The 23588-nt window shown below is 37.7% G+C and overlaps 1 protein-coding gene across 2 annotated transcripts in view; it reads left to right on the top strand.

Moving 5' to 3' along the window:
• SUCLG2 (succinate-CoA ligase GDP-forming beta subunit) overlaps positions 1-23588 on the top strand; it is a 119444-nt gene that overhangs the window by 41491 nt on the left and 54365 nt on the right. For both annotated transcript variants that reach the window (XM_027640666.1, XM_027640667.1), the window contains 5 exons: positions 12378-12477; positions 12605-12695; positions 18681-18833; positions 19797-19886; positions 22279-22375. In XM_027640666.1, the coding sequence (XP_027496467.1) occupies positions 12378-12477; positions 12605-12695; positions 18681-18833; positions 19797-19886; positions 22279-22375 (531 nt within the window). The remainder of the gene's footprint in view (positions 1-12377; positions 12478-12604; positions 12696-18680; positions 18834-19796; positions 19887-22278; positions 22376-23588) is intronic.

Here is a 23588-nt window from a genome sequence, read left to right as displayed (position 1 = left end):
AAATATTTTCTGCTGTTGTGTGTCGTGTTCTAACTCAAGTTGAATTGTGTAGGCCATGCTGCAGGTTCTTGAAAAGGTAAAGCAAATGCCAGCATGAAATGCCCAATGGGATACCAAGGAAAGAAAATGCAAGCAGTGGACTACATGAGTAGACTCACCCCTAATGTGCATGTATGCTTTGATTACACCAACTGGTATAGATATAGATATATCCCAACCTCTACCCATCAGTTTGACTTCCAGTAGTGGATAGCTATAAAAGCAGTTATCCCAGGTGCTTCTAAGGAAAATTCTCCATTTGCATATGTTTATTCCAAAAAGTAAATAATTCTGATGATACAGGTAGGCTTTTTATTTCCATTTACAGTTAAAGACTTCAAGAGTTTATGTAACTTCAGGTACTCAGACAGGACTCAGACTGAACTGCTCGACAATCAGCATGTACACAAGATGTAATGAAGGGCAGGCAGGAGGAAGGTGGCTGTTACAGGGTGATTTAGAGCAGCAGCTTAATTTTCAGTGATTTGGACTAGGCTGGTTTCTCAGCTGCTGTGTTGGGCTGTGTGAACTCTTAGTCCCTGTAAAATGACAAGGTCCTGTAGAGAGCTGACAAGCTCCCAGTCCAGTCTCCAAGCCATGGACATCATTCCTCTGCCTGACTGAGCTCTGCCAGGTCCCTATGGCTGGGCAGGAACCAACCCCTTAGCAAATCCATGGAGCAGGTAAATGGGAAGAGTATCAGAATCACAACAGAAATTGTGCTATGCAGATCTTCATACAGGCTGTTGTTCTGAAGCTCTGCTTCTAGAAGAAAAACCTTAATTGTGACCCTTGGAGCAAACACTGATTAATTGTAACATCTAGGGCCTGGCATGGACCAGAAATGTGTGAATAGGGAAAAGGCTGAGGAAGTGTTTGAAGCATCCTGGACATATGCGGCAATTACAAAGCTTAATTTCCTTTATAAAATTCCAACCATATGTATTTTTATGGGATTTTTTTTTAGTGCCTGAATATCAGAAAATAACTTTTAATTGTTATTTATGAAGTGCCATATGGCTGTTTGTAATTTCAGCTTCTCATGGAATGAGGAAAGTGAAATTATAGGAAATCACACTCAGAAATCTATTATTAAGTTAATGGAACTAACAGCTTGTCCAGTGTCCTCATATAGAGTATGTTGTAGCTGCACATAATAACAAGCAACTCCTTATAAACCCACAGAGAAAACTAAGTGGCAGAGAGAGGCTGAGCCAAGAAGAGGAGCTGCATATGTTGGTACTGGGCATGGCCATGAATGGTTCAGCTAACAAGCTACTGGGTAAAATGAAGGGTGCAACATGTATTTTGACAGTTGCTTTACTGTGTGATCCAAATCATTAATATTCCCTTCTAGGTTCATGAATTAAAGTTTCATCTCAGATAAAAGTCTCCCATCCCATTTTTTATTTTCATCTTTCAAGTAGAAGCTTGTTTGGTCCTCCCAACTAAGTTGTTCCAAATTCTGTTTTCTTTGTGGCTTTTGTTCAATAGCTCATGGGAACAATTTAAATCTAACTTTTTTTTTTCTCAATCTCTCCTAATATGCAGTGAGTCTTCAGAGCCGAGTCTGTAAAGTTTGCATTATCTTGTTTCCACCAAACATTCAGAATTGAAGACTTTTAATACAACAGTGTTAAAAAGAGGAACTCACCAAGATGAAAGACTGTAAGAATGACCAAGCTGTGAAAAACACAGCAGGACTTCTTTTCTTCTTTTTTTTTTTTTTTCCTCCCTTATCTGGAGCATTCCCTAAATTGTCTTTCTCCAACATTTTTGAAAAGGTCTTGGTGTACAAGATATGTGTGAAGGAATTGTATAGGCTGGGTAACACTGTGAAGCTGTAAAAAGAACATTGTTCAGGGAATATAGATCTGAAACTATATTCTAAACAAAACAAAGGTTTTTTGGGGCATTGAATCCAAATTCACCAGTGTATCACTGATCAGTGAGATGGCCTTTTTATGGAGTAATTAAATCTGAAATATTGAATCAGATATTAATAGGTTCTTATAATGGGTCTCCTCTTAACCTTTTTCCAGTATTAGTTTATTTTGGCAATTGCTTCTATTTCACATATGTGATGAGTAAACAAAAATAAGAGGAGGATGGTAGTGCATCCTCTCTCTGTTAGTTGGGCTTAGGGATTACTGGTGTTATCTGACATCAAGTTATAAACAGTTGTGCTTACAGTAGTTAATACTTACTGGTTGCCAGAGGACTAAAATATTTCTTTTTATCCTTCTTAATGCAGTAAGTTTTTCTTATGAAATAAAAAGCAAGATGTCATGTAATGTAACATGAGTAATCCTTAGAAAAATTTAGGCAAACTGTGCAGGAAAATATCTCCAAGAATAAATATGGTGAATATTCTGGTTGCAGCATTTCTATAGATTTTTTTAATATATATTTAATTTATATCTATGTTTTAAATAGATATTATCCATTTATTTTTGTATTCCATTGTCTCTTGCATTCTTTAAATCTTTCCATGGTGAGCTTTCTCTGTCTGTTTCAAACTTGGATTACTCTGTTTTCTGGATCTATAGCTCTGGAAATGAATGGGCTTTTGCCCAGAGTCTCCAATTAGTTAAACTCCACTTGATAGGAATGAAACATTACAACCAATTCTGATAGTTTCCTCCTTCTTGGTTTTTCTTTTCACTCTGGGTAAAATTCATTGCTTCTCCAGATGGCCGGAGCCAAACCTGTTCATCACTGAAGTCCCACTTATAACTGCAAAAGAACTTAAATGTCACATAGCCTTGTGCAATCCCTTAGCCCAGTATCTCAGTTATTGGATTTTTACTTCTCCATCTGGCTTTTACACCTGCTATCAAGTGCCTGTGAGAAGCCATGATGGAAAAAGATTGTTTCTTTAAATTGAGATAGTGTTTATTTTCATTGTGGTGTCTGATTTTCTTCTTCAGATAGAAAATACCTCAGTAAATGAGTCTACATTTCAGTGGTAAATTCTGGGGTCTTAGAAATGTCCTCTTTTAAGCATGTAATTTCTGTCTGTAAGTATGCAGAAGATTGGGGGGTGTTGTTGTTGGTCATTGGTTGTGGGGAGGGGAAAGTGGAGTGTTTTGGTTTGGTTTTGGCAGGGAGTAGCAAATCAGTGTCTTGCTTCAAAATCAGGGCCGGGAATCAAGGGCATACATAAAATAACAGCTCCAAAGTAATACTTTCCAACTTTTTGTCTTTAGCACTACTGAGGCAGACATAAATTCTTCTATGTGATCACTCTCCCATCCAGATGTTGCTCAGATAATGACCAGTCTAGCATAATTCTCTTCAGAGGCTCAACAAATTATTTCTGCAGTACATTGAAAACTTTGTACTTAATTCCCTGAATAAGCTGGATAATGAATCAGGTTACTGGAGGGCATTTCAGTACTACTGGGCTTGATTCAGGTCAAAATACTGCTAGATTTGCTATTCTTTTGCACGTTTCTAATTTTGGGTGTGGATTGATTTATTTATGGTCTGAATAGCAAAATGTGTGGCATTTAATGCAGCCCTACACAATGATACAAAAACCAAGGGATACAAGACTAAGAGCTGGAACTGTCTCTGGGAGGGAAATGTTAATTTTGCTAAAAATGTAAATTTTCAACTGAGAACTGTTTGGTATTTTTATTGCTTTGGGTAAAAATGCAAACTGTAGAAGAGATTTAGGTTTGGAGCTTCATTAAAAAATTCTTCATGAAAAGTTTCAAAGGGAAATTTTTATGCAAGCACCCAAATGCCAAGGTGTCTTTAGTGTGTGCTTGTTTGGTGAAAGCATCAGTGTTGTGTGACTGTAAATTGTTGTAAAGAGGAGAAATGACCACTGTGATGTCGAAGCAGAAAGGTCCTTCAAGGCTGGGCAGTGCATACACATGGTCACCTGTCAGGTCACTTTGTCCCAGCATTTAAAAGGCAACAAGAGATGATGAAACCCTTTGAAGGGACTTGGTCCTGACCTAGTATTGACAAATTTCCAGATGGTGGGTCTGAAACTGCTCTGCTTTCAGATGCCTCCCTTTGAGCACGTGGCCTCTTTCTCATGCTTTTGAAGGCTGTTGGTTGCCCAGCCTGCACTCTGTGGTGTCCTCCACAGTTGTCTTAGCTTTGCCCTCCATTTTAATGCTTATTTTTTGAGGATCTTGCTGGTCATAGCATGTATGTAAAGACTATGCTTGGCAAAGGACTAATTATCAAGTCTGTCCTTGAACAGCATTCACCTGTCACATATTACATTACTAATTTGTTAACACTTCCTAAGTAATGGTGGTAATGTTGCAGTTGTCTTTATCCTCTGCATATTTTCATTTATGAAAGAGAGTAGGTTTAGATTTTATATTAGGAGAACATTCTTTACTAAGAGACTGGGGAGGCCCTGGCACAGGTTACCCAGAGAAGCTGTGGCTGCCCCATCCCTGGAAGTGTCCAAGGTCAGATTGGACAGAGCTCGGAGCAACCTGGGCTAGTGGAAGTGTCCCTGCCTGTGGCAGGGGGTTGAAATGAGGTGATCTTTAAGGTCCCTTCCAACCCAAACCATTCTGATTCATATTAACTTACTTTTTTACCATGTGAATTCTCTGATTTCTTATTTCATTCTCCATTTTTGAGAATGTCTTCAACTGCAACAACTCCTTTATGCTTAAAAGTGAAGTATGAAAAAAACTAATATATGTTCCTTAGTTTTTTATGTATTCTACACTACATAAAATTTTTTTCAAAATCATCTCTGCAGCTCAATAATGGGTAAAAGAATTAGAATGAGTCAGAGAAGGCTTTGTGTCTTTTGTGCCTTACATATAATCAGAGAGAATGAAATTTTGAATGTGTTCCAGGAAAGCAGGTGTGTGTATTGTTGCAGTGAGGGGTGAGAACAGTGTTTGTTCCTAATGGCTTCTTGACTTCAACACTGCAGATTGCTTAAAGCCTGTTCCCTGAATTGTATTAAAACAAATTGTGTTGTGGTATTCAGTCAAGAATTTAGACACAGTTCAACTGCCCAAGTCTGCTAACTTTAAAATATGTTTTACTGGGAAAAAAAAATGTTTGCACGGTATTTTGGCAAGGAAAACCTGAAATTCCTGTAAGCTTTAAAAGGTAAAGATGCAAAGAAAACTGTGAGTGTATTCATTTCACTTTAGGGTTTTTTTGGTAGGTTTTGGGATTTTTTTGTAGTTTAGGGAAAAGAGAAGGGTAGAGAGAAATGTCTTGTTAAAAATCTGGTAAAGTTGTCAAATTTTTGAATGACAGTAGTTTTAGAAAGTAAATCTTGTGATTTATTCATGTATTTAATATTTATAAGGAAAACAGGTCTACTAAAGCACAGGAATTAGCATGCCCAGACTTCTCAGTGCTTACAGAGTATCCTGAAGATACTCTGTACATGGAAGAGCTTCCATGGTGGTGTCATCAGGTCATAGGGCTTGCAACTAATACAGAAGGAAAAGTCTTTGCTTGCCTTTGCAGTCTCTTAAAATGAAATCATTGGAAAGGGAGAGAAATAATGTTGACTTGGGCATAATATAAAGAATATTTTGAACTCTGAAATTAGCAAAAATGGACCTGGTGGGTATAATGATGGAAGAAGCCTGGATCAGTTTGCATGGATTTTCCCCTTTTGTTCAGTATTTACTGTGCCCATGGTGCAGGATGGTGGGGTGACATTGTGGGTGGCAGAAACTGGCTTGCTCTGTTTTGCCCATAGAATGGATGTTGCCTGAAAACTGGTGGAAAGAGCTTTTGCTCTGTTGTCAGTAAACTTCAGTGCTATTTCACCAAATGAAGAACTTATTTCTCTCCTGATTGAGTTTCAAACCATGTCTGCTCTCACGTAAGCATATGTGAAAATATTCGAAACTCTTTGTCTATTACAGAGGAAATTTATGTAAAAAATAATGACAGCTTAGGTTGAAAAAAGAAGCTGTTGAAGGCTGAAAAATATCAGAAATAAGATATCCCTTGGAGTTTTAAACAAGCACATACAATGAACAGTTTTAATGTGAGAACTGTTTTTTTGGATCCCTGCCTTCATGTGCATATTTTTCCATGCATTATAGTGGTGCTGCTGGATCTAGTGGGGCTCTGTTTGCTGTATAAGTAATTTATCAGGTTTAACTTAAATGTGGGATGTGTGAATACATGATTGCTTTTACTCTGAGAAGGTTTAAGAGTGCAATAGTGAGAGCGAGCTTTAGCTTAGCTGATTTTATCTAGCTTTAAAATTTTTATCACCGGTGAAGTGTGTAGTAATGGTTATGAAAGCAATTAATAACAGCAGTGACAGAATCAAGAGACTGACTAATTTATCATTATAGATTTTAATGAGGCTTATAATCTAGCAATAAATATACAATATATTCAAAAGTATGGAGGTATAAAAAGGATGATTTATTTAACTTTAGTTCTAAACTAGTCTGCCAACCCAAAGGTTGTAGAAACTGGGCATGTAGGAACATAATTCTTTTTGGTGTTATGGAGCAGAAGGACGAAAATAACAGAGGAAGAGAGTTTAAATTAAAATTAAATGGGGGGAAAAATCAATTGTTTATCTTCATTCTAAAGGTCTTTCAGCACAACAATAGTTTTGTAGATGTGGGAGGTATCTTGTGGACAGCTTCTTTGTCATCTCAATCTGCTCACTTGGCAGAGTGTGGGAACTGTCTCACATGCTGCATCCCTGGAGGTCTCAGAAGATGGGGAGCAATACTTGCTCCTTGGGAAAAGCTGTCTCAGATTTCAGAGCAAATCGGTGTAAAGAGACCCAAATGCAAAATGTTATTACCGCAAGTTTAAGATTCAGTGTTCGGTTTGGAAATTTGGCTTTATTACAGTTTTTGTATTATTGTGTTATGTTTTTAATGGTCTTCCTTATTACTTTTATTCTTCTCCCTTCTTTCCTTGCTGATGTAGCTGTCCCAAAGTGCCTCTGGATGGGACTATTGTTAAAAAGTAATAAGCACCTGACAGGATCTTACCTGAGCAGTGTAACAGGGTGGCTGAAATTTGGAAAATTAATTATAGCCAGTCTTTCCCAAAGGGAAACTGGGAACTCAGATGGTAGGGGTGGCATTAAAGCAAGAAAGAAGCAATTAACAGTAATAGAGCAGGACAGATGAAAACCCGAAAACTAGGTTTCCTTACTGTTGGATCAGCTAGAGGTAGGTAATAAAACCCCAAACCAACCCAAAGTGGACCCTTTTAGGGCTTGTAAGAGCAACCCTTTGTTTTGGAAGAAAGGCTCTGGGCTGCAGAGGTGCAGTTGGGGAGAGGTTATCTAGAACCCTTACAGGACACCTGAGCATTGGTGGATTTACATCAACAGTGTTGAGGAAACTGAAGTAGGAACAGCATGTAGGTGTTCTGGGATTTGTTGATATCTTTATAGTTCTTGTGGTGTCCAAAAAGGAAGTATAATTGCTGTCAGAAAATGTCTACCCTGTTCTCAGCCCTTTCATGTTGTGAAAGCAAAATTATTAAGCAGAATGGGGGAAAGCCCCTTGCTTTGGGAAAGGAAGCACTGAATTTACTGCTGTGTTTTAGGAAATCAGTGTTCAGCATAAACAGAGATGGAATTGGTCATCCAGTGAGAGTCCCAGCCAGTTCTTCATGGAGTAGTATTCTAGACAACCATGAATTAGTTGTGGACTAAAGCTTGGCTGGCCAAGCTTGGCACATGTCCAAACAAAACAGTGATTTGTGTCCCTCAGAATATTCTTACCAGGTAAATTCATCTTCAGGTTGGCCTCTGCCTCTTTGTAGAGGTGGAGAGTTTGGAGCTGGTTGCAGATTCATGTACCTCATTCAGCTCTTTCAGGGTTTGGGAAGGGGGAAGCACTCAAAGAGTTCTACTTGTCAAGTGTCAAGCACAACTGAATGACTTTACCTAAAGAAGGGTGACCAGCAAAGTTCTTAAAAACAAGTGACCATTTGCCTGACCACTGTGGGCTGGGGTCCTCTGTGTGTCCTGGGGGATGGAGGAGTCTGGTTAACTCCAGCTGCCTTTGTGGAAACAGCTCTCGTGTGTTCATAAACTCAGTGTTTGGGTCAGTAAGGAGACAGAGCTTCTGTAAAACCTTGATTTGACATGTCCTCAGTTTGTCTTCATTGTGCTGCTCCCATGACAGTGGGTTGCTCTCATCTCCTTTGCAATGTGTGCTGAGCTCATTCCGAGAGATATCAGGGCATTTTCCAGGGACACTTTCCTGCTGCTGCCAGAGTTTGGAGTCAGCCCTTCTGTGCTCAGTTGCCTTACACTGGGGTAAAAATACACTAATGTAATACTGAAACAGTTTCTGCATTTTTAAAGAAGGTGCAGACACTAATTAATTTACACAGAGCCCCTGTAGACAGAGAAGCCGAACTGCTGAAAGTCTCGTGGTGAGACAGAAATGTGATTAGGAATTCGTGTGAGACCTCCTCCCTTTGTCCCAAGCTCTAATTCTGTGGTGTGGGATGCCTTGTCAAAGTAGTCCCGAGCTCTCTCTGGTAGAAAACCTTTTGTTCATAAACAGGCAAGCATGAGACCTATTGCTGTGCAGTCGTACATGGTCTGTTCTTTACAGCAGTTTATTTTTGATAAGCTACAGCACATTTTAATGTAATTGTTAACATGCCTAATTTGCAGTCACACAGTCGTATCAATAATAATGGAAAGTTGTTCACAGGTAATAAATTAGCATAGCATATAACTGGCAGAACTCTGCTTCTCACTATATTGTTTCACGATCAAGAATTCAGTAGTTAAATATACTCAGCAGTGGGCTGAGAACAAGCTGTTCATTTTTGCTGCAAGCAGTACCAGTGGACCAAAGTAATCATAGCTCCCAAAAGCAGGACTGATTTTATTGATTTTAAATAGGCTTTCTGTATAGCACTGAGCTTATTCCAATTACAAGGAGTATCGCTGCTGTTTGTATTCACAGCGCTGGCTGAGGGAAGGAGAGGTCTTGTTGGATGCACTGTAGAGGCTTCTTGTCCCTCAATGTTCTATTCTGTCCTTCTAAAACTTCTGAATTTGTTACAGAAAAAAAAGTACTGAAGGCTTTTTTTCCTATGTGGTTGGATTAATTTTTTTTAGGAACGTAGAGCCAGCTAAAGTGTGAAATTTTAAATTCTGAGGATTTCTCTGAGGAGTAAAGGTCTTGCTAATTTATTGGCATCTGAGTTAGGGACCACTGTATTTTTCTTCCATTTTTTTTTAAAGGACTCTTTAGAAATCATCATATCATAGATTCACTTTGCTTGTAAAAGATCTCTAAGATCATTGAGTCCAACCATTAACCTCACAGTGCCAGGTCCAGCACTAAACCACCTCTCTGAGCACCACACCTGCACATCTTTCTTTTTCTGTAGAATAATGTAAAACAGACAAAGACAAGAGTCAGTATAATAAACTGTTGAACTGAATAAACTGTTCAGTCTGAGATATTACCATATTCAGGTTATAATTAGTTAAGAACACATGCTGTTACCAGCAATGTGTCATTAATCTGCATGGAGCAGTTCGCGGCTACTTGCTGCTAAATTAGTGACGCTTAAAAGCAGTTGGGTTTTTGTATTGTTTTTAATGATAAAGAAAATTTTAAACCTGTGATGACAAAAAAAAGTATATGCACACTTAAGAAGCAGGCTGGTTTATTATTTTGGGGGTTTGTTTTTTAATTTACACAAGGCTGGTCAGTCACTGGACACGCACAGATGTAGCTGAAGCCTCAGTGACCAAAAGCTGTTGAAAACATTGTGCTGTATTTTATGGTGGTGTAAAGACGTGTTGCTTGTGCTTGGTTCTCTTCAAATCCTGTATTTGTAACTACACAGCCCTGCTCAAACATTTTTGCAATGTTACTACAACAGTTTGGAAGGGTGTTAATGGAAATTAGTTACACACCTCTGGTTTTAATGGGTTTCATACTGAATTTGGGTATCTTTTTTTAGATTATTTTTTATTTACTCATTTATATCAAATCTAAAAGCGAAGGTGAATTACTTCAGATATTCCAGTTAAACTCACATTTTTCTTTTGGGGTAGTCTTTCTAACTTAATTTGGGAATTCAGGCAGGATCTAACACAAAAACCTGGTGTGGGCATTTCTAGAAATCAACTCATTAAATAAGATGGTGACATTCAGTAGTGAATCAACTTGGTAAGTGCTGAATGATCAAGCCCAGTTACCGTAAAATAAGACCTGGCTGCTTTACTTCATTTTACAGAGTTTGGGCAAATAATTATGGAATTAAATTGCTTCCTCTTGGTTTCCCGCAAGGCACAAAGAACCTGCTGTACTTGCTCTGCTGAGCTGCTGCATTGATTAGTTCTTCAGGTCTAATCTTTACGTGGTTATACTCACTTTCTAAGCCGTTTGTTTATGGGTTTGAGAGTTGTTTTCCTGAAGTTATTGTATTGCCTTGATAGTCCTCTAGTGGATTACAAAGATGTACACATTAATTCCTTTCTCTGACTTCATTTGTTGGTTTTCAGTGGAGATAATCGGTGCTCATAGAGCATGTTGATTGGGAATGAGGATGATGATCACTCCCAGAACTGATACCACCTATCACTGACAATCAAAGCTCGCATTGTCAGCTAAAACTGATCTAATTAAATGCTTGCAGCATCTATTAAGAATACTTTATTAGATTTTTTTTATCACAGCAGCTATTTTGATTCTAGAGTTTGCTTCTGCAGGTTGGAAAGTGATTTATAGTTTTAATTCATCTTAATAATTCGTGTGCATCGGAAACACTTGATATAAAACTTTTTGTTGCATTTAAATTTCCTTGTTATCTGCCCTGCAGTGGCATGACTAATAGGGAGCCCAGAACATGAATATATTGGAATACATGAAGTACTTGCAAGGAGAATGCTTTTAAGGTTCACAGTGATATATGTCAAATGTTATTGAATGGATAAACATGTAGGGGGATTTTAGCCTTGAGAAGCCTGGAAATCAGGCACCTTTTAGAATAGTAATTGTTGTTAATAATGATGATGATGATAATAATAATAATAAATGTGTTAAAGTACAATACCTATGTAAAAAAATTATTCCTGTCTTAATGCAGGAAATTGAATATTTGTTTGATAATATTTATTCTATCCTAATATCCAACTGTTTTCCTAGTTGCTGAAATTTATTATACAGGAACTTTGAAATGATTCTGTGTCAGAGCTGGGCTGCACCAAAAATTGCTGCACCTCTCAACTTATATTTAATAATCTATAAAATGTCCTTACTGCCTGGAAAGCCTGTGTTTGTTTGAATGAAAGTATCTTTATCCTCTGTGCCAATTAAACAGTAAATTTGTCAAATTAACTACAAATTCTCATGTTTTCTTCATACTTGGATATAATATTATGATTCAAGGTGTGACCTAATCTAAACATTGCTGAAATCAGAGATTTCCACACACTCTAGGAGAGGATAACAATGTTGGCCTTTTCTAGGCACACTTAATGATATGTTAATATCAGGATCTCAGACTTTGCAGAGAACCTGGCAGTATTATGATAAATGTGCCAATGACAGTACTGGGTGTTAATAAACATCTTACAGGCACCTGGCAGGTGTTCACAGTTCAGGAAGCTGCTGTGATCCGTGGAGCTGCAGAGATCATGAGTGACGGTTTTGGTTGGTTGGTTGTTTTCTTGTCCCTTTTTCCCCCTTGTTTTACTCTGTAAGGACGTCAGGATTGCTTCTGTGTGGAATGTAGGACATGGTGCAATTGCTTTTGTCGCTGTGTCTTGCTTCACTTTCTCGTTACTAAGCTACTGTTGTACTCAAATTGCCAAAGACTCAAGTGATGCCTCAGGAACAGATGAAGTGTCTTCACAGCTTCTGCCCTTGCTCTGCACTTACCTGCCCTTTGGAGATGGGGATTTCTTCTTTTAGGACCACACCCATACATTTCCATGTGTTTAGAGCAAGGAATGAAATTTCTTTTCCTTGATGAGCATTCATTTGTTGTGTATTCAGGACAAAATATGATCTGATTCATGTTTTAGAAACCATGCCGGAATATAATCCATCGCACTGTGCAGGTTATGGTTTGTTGTGCAGGCCAGGTAGCATTAACAGCATGGTTCTGATCCATAGAATGGCATATTTATCCATTTAATAAGCAGTGTATGTTCATTCCTTAACTTCCTTGAGCAATTCTTTTTTTGCAAGGTTGCTTTATAAAAATGCTGAATTGACGCTTGATTTATTGCTCGCTATTTATGAACAACTTCTTGTTGTTTTAAAATAGTCCAACCTGGAAGTGCTTTTTAAACTTGGGTTAATAAGCTCAATAAATGGCACACCATAGAATAGAAATGTACTTTTCTTTTACAGAGGCAAAGGAAATTGTTCTGAAGGCACAGATTCTGGCTGGAGGGAGAGGAAAAGGTATTTTCAATAGTGGATTGAGAGGAGGAGTTCATCTAACTAAAGAGTAAGTCTTTAAAATTGAAAAAGCATAAATAAATTGCTTTTTCTATAATATTTAAACTGTTTACAATAGCTGTGGACTGTTTCTTTTAGTATCTTTCAATAAACTAACATTTTTCCTTTGTTTGTAGCCCTAAGACTGTTGAACAGCTGGCTAAACAGATGATTGGGTACAATCTGTCAACAAAACAAACTCCAAAGGATGGTGTGACAGTTAAAAAGGTAAGATTTTGGCCTCTTGAAAGTTGAAAACTGTGTTCAGCTGCAATTTTGCATTAATAAGCTGGGGAGTATGATGTAGGGTTTTGATTTTTTTTTTTTGTTTCTTCTCCAATTCCTCATTTATTACATCTAATTGATGAAAAAAAAAAAAAGAAAATGTTATTTTTTCTTTCTCTGTGTATGTATTTTGTTTATCAATTTTGGCATACCCAGTGGTGGAAAACTATATTAATTTCTGCTGCCTATGTCAAAGGGAATCCCTTGTCATAGGCTCATCCTTCATCAAAAACATACTAAATGCTAAAATATCTGCACTTAGAGTTAACTGTACATGGTTATTGACATTCTGCTTACAGAAGTAATATATCCATGATTACCTCTAGTAATAATATTATTAATAATAATATTTCATGCACCCTCAGCTCTGGGCAACTGTTAGTAAAGTGATAGGTGACTTTCACAGAATAACAAAGTGGTTTGGGTTGGAAGGGATCTTTAAAGTTCATCTGGTCCAACCCCCCTGCAGTGAGAAGGGGCATCTTCATCTAGATCAGGTTGCTCAGAGCCCTGTCCAACTTGGCCTTCAACGTTTCCAGGGATGGAGCATCTACCACTTCTCTGGGCAGCCTGTGCCAGGGCCTCACCACCTTCATTGTAAAAAAATCTACCTTTTAGTTTAAAACCATCTTGACCTATTGTAGCAGGCCCTACTAAAAACTTTGTCCCCATCTTTCTTGCAAGCCCCCTTTAAGTATTGAAGGGTTTGCATGAGAGAGATCTCAATTTTTAAGAAGTGTGTAGCAGGACATTCTTCCTACTTGTTGCAGATACAGAGTAAAATAAGGTCATGGTAGTGGTTCAGCTAATGTGTGGGAGTTCATCTTCCTATGATGGTTCCTACTGCAAGGTGCCAAGGTTCACTTCAGCATAAATTAATTGCTCTGTATTGGCCTAAAAAAGAGATAACCCTTCAGCAAGATTCTCCTTCACTTTATTTAAGTTCCATCAGTCAGGAAAAACCAACAATTGCCTTTCTGCTCTATGTGTTTTTGTCTATTGCTTTGTTTTACTGAGCAGGAATCCTCATACAGGTCTGTGTGTCTGATGCCAGAAAATAATTTGTCGTGAACTGAAAGGAACTGCAGTTCACATTTGATATCCTGTGAGCAGCTTGGTGTGTCAGCATAGAAGGGGAGCACCTGTCTGGAAAGATCCTGTCTAATGAGGGCTGGAGGAAGGTGTTCAGGCTGTTCTTCTCTTGGGGAGCATGGAGAGCAGGCTACTATCACTCCTCATAGTTGCTGTTGAAAAGAAATACTATGTATTCAAAAGGAGGAACAGTATTACCATTAAGACATGTCTGTTGGTTATCCTGATAATACTAAGGGTGTAAGAAGGGATATCCCTTTCCCATATTTAGGCACTCTGCTTGGAAAAATTAGTCTTGTAAAATCAGCTTTCTTTTCTAAATTCTTAGGTTTTATTCTTTTCCCCAGTTGACCTACCTTGAATGCATCAATATAGAAATTCTACTCTTTTGTCAAGAGTGCAAGCATCAGTTATAGATTCAGTTCTGAAAAAGAAACTTCTAATTTTCTTTGAAATTGATAGAACTGAAAGAAGGGTGTGGGTGTTGGGGTTTTTTTACATGGATTATTCAAAGGATTTATATTAAGATGACTTGTATAGAGTAGCTATAGAAGATTTAACCTGTGATTCCTTTCCTCCCCATTCCATACATTGTTTGTATGAATAAACAATGGCCAACAGGAAGCAGCTGGGGCATGGGTGAAGTTGATGGGGAAGTTGGCACTGCTGAATTTATTTTGGTGGTTCAGGATTGGGTATAGCCTTGATAGATTGTGTGTGTTTTCCTTCCTGTCCTTTCAGGACACAGCTGGCAAGTATTTTAATATTGATCCATGATAAACCAGTGTGATGCTTTTCACTGGGAGAAGCTGATCATCTACTCACAAAGACTTTCATTCTGATTGTACAGTTGGCTTTTAAAAGCATGTTGACTTTTAAATAGCATGTTTTATATTTCTGATGTTGAGATCTTGATTCTTGGTAGTATATGGTAAGGCCATATATCCTGCTTTAAATTAATTCATTATGTAGCAGTTTGCCCTCTATTATGCCTATTAGATAGCTAAGAAAGCGTGTTTCAAATTATGTACCTAGGTCATCAAAAGCTATTTCTGAGCAAAATTGTGGTTTTAAAAGCATTTATCTTTCACAAAGGTAGTTTAGGGATCTTCAAGGGGGTTAAAGGGGTTGAGGCATTCAGGTTTGTAGCATGTCAAATGCTGAAATTTTAGTCAAGGGAGAAACTACAGTAATACCATTAAAAATATACGTTTAGCTATGTATAAGATATCATTTAATGCAGTGGGAACTTAGTGCACAGAAAATGCCAGGCAGACTCTTAGAGCTTGCTAAGAGCAGGGGGGGAGTTGAAAAGTAATAACTGGCATTTCTGTTCTATTTCAAGGCATGTGCTTTCTGTGTGTGTGTGTGTAAGAGTTTGTGTGTACATGTACTTAAAGAAAATTGCTGTTCAAAGTGGAAAGTAAAAGCATGTTTTTAGGTTTTGTGAGGTTTAGACTTTTTGGTGTTCTGGAAAGTTTGAGTATTTTAAAACACTTGTATGTTTTAAAAAAATTAGGTAATAAGGGTTTTTCAGAAGGAAAATAGTTATTATGTCACTTTCTGTGAGGCAATCAACAAGCTGGTGTCAAGTGAGGGAATGGAAGTCACATACCTTTTACATGTATTTGTAAGGAAGGAATAAAAGATAGAAATTTTCTACAATTAGAATAATTATGGAGCAGAAAATGGCATTTTCAGCTTTCTTTCTCAATTTGTGCACCTGCTACAGAATTTAAAGTGTGTTTGTGCCTCTTCAGATTGATGTTTCTCAAATAAACAGCAGTCTCCTCAGATCCCTCGTAACTTGGAAGCTGTTTTGTGAGTTTACATAAAATCCTCTTATGGCAGCTTGGAATTTGGAGAGCGTGGTTATCTGAGAAGGCAGTCTTCTCTTATCATGACAACCTGAGAGTTCGCTACCTATGTTTTCTCTCCAAGCAATAACAGAATGAACATTTTGCATATTTGATTCTGCGTAAAAAAAACCGTTACAGTTACCCTTTTGAAATCAGATGTGTGACTTAAACTTTTAGGCAATGATGAGTTATTGAGAAGCAAAACTGGAAGTTGTCAGGAAGTTTTAGTGAAAGCTGATTTTTCCCCAAGACATTTTAAATATAAATGTGATGTGGCAAACAGATAATGATGCTTCACATTCTTTATCAAAAGCAAAACAGACAAAGAGTCAACAATCTGTAGATTCAATTTCATTACTCTTAGCTGTTCATTGATGTGTTTGCATTAGTTTTGTTGTGTGAATGATGGGTAGACTTCAATAATATTTAAAGACCTTGAACACTGATTTCCCTGACTTTGCTCTGCAGCAAACTGGGAGGATTGTGAAGGAAAGTTTTTTTTGTTGGGAGAAATGAGAGGTCTTGTACAGTCTGACAATTTTTGCTCTGAGGTTGCCCCTACTACAAATTAGATTCTCAATAGTTTTGTGAATTAAGATAGAGAATCTGACGATGTTGATGTGGTTAATTAGCAACAGTGAGGACAATCACTCCAGTTGGAAGTAGCAGTTGAAGATACCTGATTTAATAATGTAAGTCCCACCTGCTGTGCCTGCAAATGTATTCCTCAAGACTTGTTGAGTGCACTCCCATCCTAAGTCTGGCCCTGACCCTGAGCTCTGTGGAAACTGAGCTACTCCAACAAGACCCGGGAAGACACTTGGTTTTATTTGACCTATGTCTAAAGCAACTCACTCACATTTTTCAGATACATTGATGCAGGATATGTCAGAAGGTGAAAACATGGATGCAGGTAAAAATAGTAGCAAATCAAGGATGCTTTCCCTGTCTTTGCTTGTTAATTTGACAAATCTTGGCAGGTAGCCAAGCTGTGTGTCTGAAGTTGGCTTTTAGCATCCCTCTCTAGTAATCTAAAATATGCAGATGCTTTTAAGTAGAACAGTAGTTTTCTGCATTTTTAGTTCTCTCCTTCACCCTAGTTTTCTTTAGTTTCCTTTTGAACAGTCGCTTATTTGAACTATTCCTTTACATCCCCCTCTGTTGTATGAATAAAGTGAGGTAAAAGTAGAAGGAAACAAAATTACTATAAAGCAAGTTTCTTCCAAGTCAAAAAAACCATAAAGAAATTTCATCTTTCCTTCCATTCTGAGCACAGAGGGCTTTATTTAATTCCTTGTCTCTTACTTTTTTTGCCCCCTGTTCTCTAATAACACACAGCCTGGCAGAAGGTACGTACATTCCTTCTTATGTGCGCTGGAATAGAATGTCAAAAAAACGACTTGGGTGAAAGTATAGTGCATCTTTCTTGTTTATAGCCCTTGAACTATGAAAACCCCAGGAATACTCATTTGATGGAACACCTCTTGCCGGGCAGGCAGAGTTTTTAAGGCTGCAGGTCTCAGATCTGCTGACTGTTAGAATGAATGTCACCTGATGTTTCATTCAGTGAGGATCTTTGTCCGCAATCGTTGTTCAAAACTGTCACTTCATAAATAGGCCATGTTAGAAAGATGTTACCACTTAATCCTTCCTAATCATATTAATATTAGGGAAGTGATTTTCCTAATTTCTAGCAGTTCCATTGAAAGATGGGAAACAGTAACTCTGTTAAGGAAGAATATAGTTGATGATCATCAGAAGAAGCTGTAATGCTGATTAAAGCAAAGGTGGCTGATTCACTTTCAGATTGAAAAGCAAAAATGTAGTGTGGAGCAGAACAGCAGTCTTTGCACCTGAGATTATGGCACCTGTTATGATCATAAGGAAGAATTAATAATGGTCATATGCAGATTTTTTCTTAAAATGAAGAATAACTGGGGGAATTTAGTATTCTTATACCAAAACATAGTTTGTGAGTCCTTGGCCAGGTGTATAACTACCTTATCTCTGAAATTGTTTCATTGGCTAGTGTTAAACTATTGAAAAAGTTGACAGTTCAGATGAAGAGGAAGTTACAGTTATTGCAATACTAACAGGGCAAAGACTTTGTAATTTTTTTGTGAGGAGTGAAAAAGTTTTAGCAAAGACTTTATATGGTCCAATTTCTCCCAATTTTAATGTGAGTACTTGTAGATTCCAAACATGTAGGATTTGAATCATCTGTTTTGTTGTGTGCAAAGGTATCTGTCAGATACTGGTACAAAAGGGCTCTGTAGCTTATATATAATAAATAGAAACTAGTAGCATTTTTTGGAAAAACAAACTTCTATGTTTCTAGATTGTGCCAGCATCTGAAGGACACACATCTGCTTGACTGTCTGAGTTGAAAGTAAAAAGCTGGATGGCAGAATTATCTGTAAACCCATTTTCTTAGGAAATACTTAGGGCAAGAATTCAGGATTTTAAGGGTTGGGTGGTCTTCTGTCAGAATGAGGGAGAGGACTTAGGCCAGAGGATTTGCTGGTGAGGAACAGTGCTACTGGTGAGGTGCAGCTGAAAGCCAATGTGCCCACCCTTACATCCATATGACTTGCAAACTGAGTCCCTTCTGAGGCAAGTTTTTCTTGAGGCAGCACATAAAAGTGCTTTTTGGGAATAAAAATGTAATATAGAGTAATATAATAATTTAATATGTCTGCCTTATGAGCTCAGCAGCAGCTCTGATTCTTTTCTTGGAAAAACCCCAACAATTACATTTACACTGCTTGCTGCATGCCCAAGTGAGAACAGCAGCACCAGAGGAGTGTCTTATTTAGGGAGACAGGATTTCTTGGGGAAAAAGGTGGCTGGGTTGTAATACCTTGTAAAAGCCATGAAACAAGGATAGCAAGTGTCAAACTGCTGCATTTTAAGGCAATGCAGAAGGACCCATCAGAAGAGTTGATTTTTTTCTTTTCTTCCCTGTATTCCCTTTTAGGTGATGGTTGCAGAAGCCCTGGATATTTCCAGGGAAACGTACTTTGCAATTCTGATGGACAGAGCCTGCAATGGACCTGTCATGGTTGGCAGTCCCCAGGGTGGTGTGGACATAGAAGAAGTTGCAGTAACTAGCCCAGAACTTATCTTTAAGGTATCGAAATGATGTTTTACACTAAAAATTTTCCATGTCAGTTATCCAAAGAATATTTTTCCCTCTTTCTCTTTCCATTTTTAATTCTTCCGTGTATGGAAAGAAAACAGTAAAAACCATAAAAATTGTTTCATCGAATACAGGATCAAACTTGTTATCTAGTAGATGAAGCATGTTTAACATCTGATTTTATTAGTGTTTGTGTCTCCAACTCAATTAGAAAAAGAGCTTAAATCTGGTTGTTATGCTAAACTTTATATCTGAAATGTTTTATGAGTGAGTTTTGCTCTCAAGAAGGTACACAGTTTTTTCACAAGTAGATTGGTACCAATATAGTTATTGCTTCTGTGGCTGTTTTTCTCTAATTGACAGAGTTGTTAATTATTTCTTTGTACCTGCAAGACCTTTGCATCTGAAATACAACTGCTATAATTACTTTTATAACAATGACTGCATTTAAGTATTTTTTATGTCACTGTGGCAAGATAATGAATAGACAAGCTATTCAGCTGAGAAAATAATTGACACAATCAAGTGTAATTATTCAAAAAATTGTAAAAATATTTAATGTGCATTTTAAAATTATATAAACTTCACAGTATTACTGGGCAGTGACACTCATTGCCTTGAAAATATTCCAGAATATGTCATAAAAATTAACAGACTAAATATTCGTCAACGCCATCTGTACAGTAATTAAAAGTGAAAACTTGTGTCACATTGTCTTGTCAGTGTGCCACCCTGAAGAATTATATGTTTTTTGGAAGGACTGTTTCATAGTCAGTGTGGTAATTATAACATCCCCTATAGGCAGCTGCCACAGCCTCAGTCTCAGGGAGCCTTGGCAAACAGCCAGGCTTTAATTACTAATTTGCAAATATATACTAAGTGTTTTCCTTTTGAAGTTTTAAATCTCCATTCAGATTGAATATTTAGTTATATTTATGCATGTTATTGTTGCAGGAGGAAATAGATATTTTTGAAGGCATAAAGGATCGTCAGGCTTTGCAGATGGCAAAAAATTTGGGATTCCAAGGACCTTTGCAACAGCAGGTAACTTGGCTCTACTCCCTTGGTTTAGACTGAAGACTTTTTAGCCCAGCTATACATTAAATGCTTTCCAATAGGCACGAAAGGCCAAGTGTCCATTAAATCAGGATCATTTTGACATTCGAAATGCTAAATTGCACCTATATAATTGTCATCAGGCATTAGCAGTTTGAATAAGGTTCTTATTGTTTTGAAGTGAGAGTCCCTAGTCTTTGAAGCAATTGATGACAACAGGCTGTTACACCATGTGGGATTCTTTTGCTTTCATTGGAATTCCAATGGAGCTCAGGGAATGACATGGGTAGAGCTTTTTTTTAAAATTGGCCCTTTATAGAGAGAAGTAAAAGTGTATCTGGCTGTGTAACTGAAGCCTTTTAGATTTTTTTTTTTTACCTTCAACTCAAAACCAAAAGGCTGCCAGCTTGTTGTCTTTTCAGTATCTCTTTTCTACATAAATATATTGAATATATATTTTTGCCTGTATGAAGCATTTTGCAGAGAAGAGAGCTCCCTTAATCTACTTTGGCGTGTTTTTGTTTCTGTAGTATCAAACTGTCATTTTTTTTAGAACTCCTTTATTTTTAATTCAGCAGTTTTAATTATTTTCTATCCCAACATGCAATTAACAAATGCATAATCATTAGGTTGATTAACACAGATTTGAAGATTTAGCTGTATATCTAATGAGGAAGAATGATTATGTAGAACCTTTCAACCCTTGAAGAGTTCTGGTACTTAATAATTAACAGCAATATATGGACTTTTAAATAACACATTTAAATAATGCTGCAGGAATACATTTCTTTCTTTATGCTGCCAACTCAAAAGAATTTACTGAGGCATAGGGACACAGCTTTTATTCAGACAAATCCTAGTATTTACTTATATTTTCACTATTTCTAAGTTGGGATTTTATGCTTTGCCTTGAAGAGGCTCAGCACTTGTAGACCTTGAGAAAGAGAAGTGTTGACATTAAGCTGCCTGATTCAGAGAGGTGCTTTTAATAATAAAAGTGAAGTGATTTTGGTGGTCTGCTACAAATAGAACAGATTCCTGTGGCAATAAGAGCTTTTCAGGTTACCCAGAGTCAATGGGGGTTGCAGGGTGGAGCTCCCTCCCCAGCATCACTGCTGACACAGCCTCACCCGTGTGGTATTGGGGCAGTGTGTCCACCCCAGTGTTTGTGCCAAGGAAACTGCTGCAGATTTATAACTGATAATTTTTTTAAAGTCAAAACCACTGAGAATGCTTCAACTGGTAAATTTTGAGCAGGGAAGGCTTCTTGAGCAATTTGTATGCTGCTTCCCAACTGTGACTCTTTAAAGATATCCTAGAATCACAGAATGATTTGGGTTGGAAGGGACCTTAAAGATCATTTTCTTCCAACCCTCCTGCCATGGACAGGGACACCTTCCACTAGACCATGTTGCTCAAAACCTCATCCAGTCTGGCCTTCAGCACTTCCAGGGATAGGGAGTCCACAACCCGTCTGGGCAAAACTGGGTCTGGTTTTGAGTCTTTCCAGTTGTAATTTTTTCTTTCATGTGACTGACATTGTAGGAGAAAGCTGACTTCTGGGTTTTTTATTCTAATTCACTTATTAGGAGAGGTTCCAAATTTTTGGATTGTGTACTTCAGTTAGCTGATCAGTAATGAGGGGACAAATTTGAGTGCTTCTTTATTAGTGCACTTCATCTGAAAACTTATTTCAGCTAATAGGTTGTCAGTGTGTAATGAACCAAAGGGGTTTTTTATGCGCGCTCGTGTTGCTGTTTTCAAGTTGTTCTATTAGTGGAAGAATGTTATAAGAACAAAAGATTTGGCAGTTGGTTGTCAGTTTTGACCACGCAACTGGGCACTGAGATAGATGGTGAGCGATGACAGGAAACAAGCAACGAGTAAACAAGCATGCTTTGGATATAAGTTCTTCAAGAAAACATTGCAGATTGATGTAGGAAGGAGAAATAGGTATTTTTCTATTTCTAAGTCAGTAATGGGCACATACAGCTTTGTGGTTTCTGAATGAAGACTGATTAACATGAATTCAACTCAGATCTCAGCATACTGGAGAATACATCATTTTGTTAGTACCCAACAGTCACTTTCCAAATTAAACTTGTCATAGTAATTGTAATGTTTATTTTGTAGAAAGTCTCCAGTTCATGTAGTCTTTAAATGCACATTTACTAAGTGTTATGCAGTATCATAATGCTACATTATACCTGTTTAAGAGACTATGAATATGGTTAAGAAAACAGAAATAAAAGCAGTAATTATCTAGAGCTAGTTTGCAATTTAATGCATTAAAAATAATCTATAATGGTTTACCTTTGCCTTGAAAACATTTACTTTTATTTTTCTGTGTGGTAATTGTAAATCGTTTGATCAAATTTAGGCAGCAGATCAAATTAAGAAGCTGTATAATCTTTTCTTGAAAATTGATGCCACTCAGGTTGAAGTGAATCCCTTTGGTGAAACTCCAGAAGGGCAAGGTAAGAAATTGAAGGAAACAAATGAATGCATTATAGTTCTTTATTTATGCAAACTATAAATTAAATTGCATAGAAGGATGTAGCAGCAGCTTTGCATTAATTTCATTTTGTAATGTAATTTAAGCAACATTCATAAACATTCCCATGGCAGATTTTATATTTCAATACCTTTTGTTCTTTCATCCAAATACTGAAAGTATTGGCTTCTACACGTTCTGCTTGGTGAGAAACAGCAAAGTTTCCTGCTCTTCTGCTCTTGTACAGAGTTGAGGTTTTCTTGGGTTTGTTTTGGGTATTTTTTGTTTAGTGGTTTTGTTTGGGGAGGGGGGGTTGTGTTAATACTGTTAGAATTACTGAGATTGTGTGCAAAGAAACTTGTTCATTTATTTTCCTGTATATATGGGTAATTTAAGATTTTAGTGCATGACTCTGCAGCCAATTAGAGCACAGGACAAATTTCAGCTGGAACTGACACTTGGCTACACCCTTTGGGAAGAAAAAGGGTCATTGGTTGGCTTTCAGCATGACTACAGGACTGAGGGACAGGGTAAAAATGAGGACCTGGATTACCTTTCACTTCGTAGTTGGTCTTCCAGCTGAAACCTTTCCTTCCATTTGTCCTTTTTGTCCAATTAACTTGGACAGAGGTGAGGAGAGGAGGAACTGTTTCAGTATTCCTGTGGTATATTGAAGTAGAATAAGGCTGATCCAGGTGGATCACAGTTACCACCTCGCTCTTTCACTTGCAAGAGTTGCCAGAGAATCTGAAAAGCACTGAAAGATGGAAAACAAATCCTGCCCTACCCAGCTTTATTAATGCATCTTAAAAGATGGTGCTCTTTGTTAGAAAATAGGCTCTGGGACACTTAAATGCCCTATTGTAAAGTGACATTTAAAAAAAAAAAAAGGAATATTGAAGTATATCACAATAATTCAGAGACAGTGACACCCAGGAGTCCTTTTGCTTGATCAGGTGGCAGAAATTGGGACATAGTCTATGACAATTGTCTAAAGTCAGGCAGAGAAACAAGCTCAAGGTGAGCTCTTTGTGCCAGGGTCAGGCTGCCCTGGTGTTCACTCACTGGCTCAAGACTGGCTTGGGTGACTGGGAGAGAAGCACTTTGCTGTTCTGTTATTTTGGCAGAGCAAGGGACAGAACCCCAGTTCAGTCCTTACATCCCTCCCAGTCAAGAAGAAGACCTTTAAGTATGTC

The sequence above is a fragment of the Corapipo altera genome, unplaced genomic scaffold, assembly GCF_003945725.1.
Source record: "Corapipo altera isolate COAL_440 unplaced genomic scaffold, ASM394572v1 55, whole genome shotgun sequence".
Lineage (NCBI taxonomy): Eukaryota > Metazoa > Chordata > Aves > Passeriformes > Pipridae > Corapipo > Corapipo altera.
The sequence above is the reverse complement of the archived record's forward strand: the minus strand, read 5'-3'. Positions and strand labels throughout refer to the sequence as shown.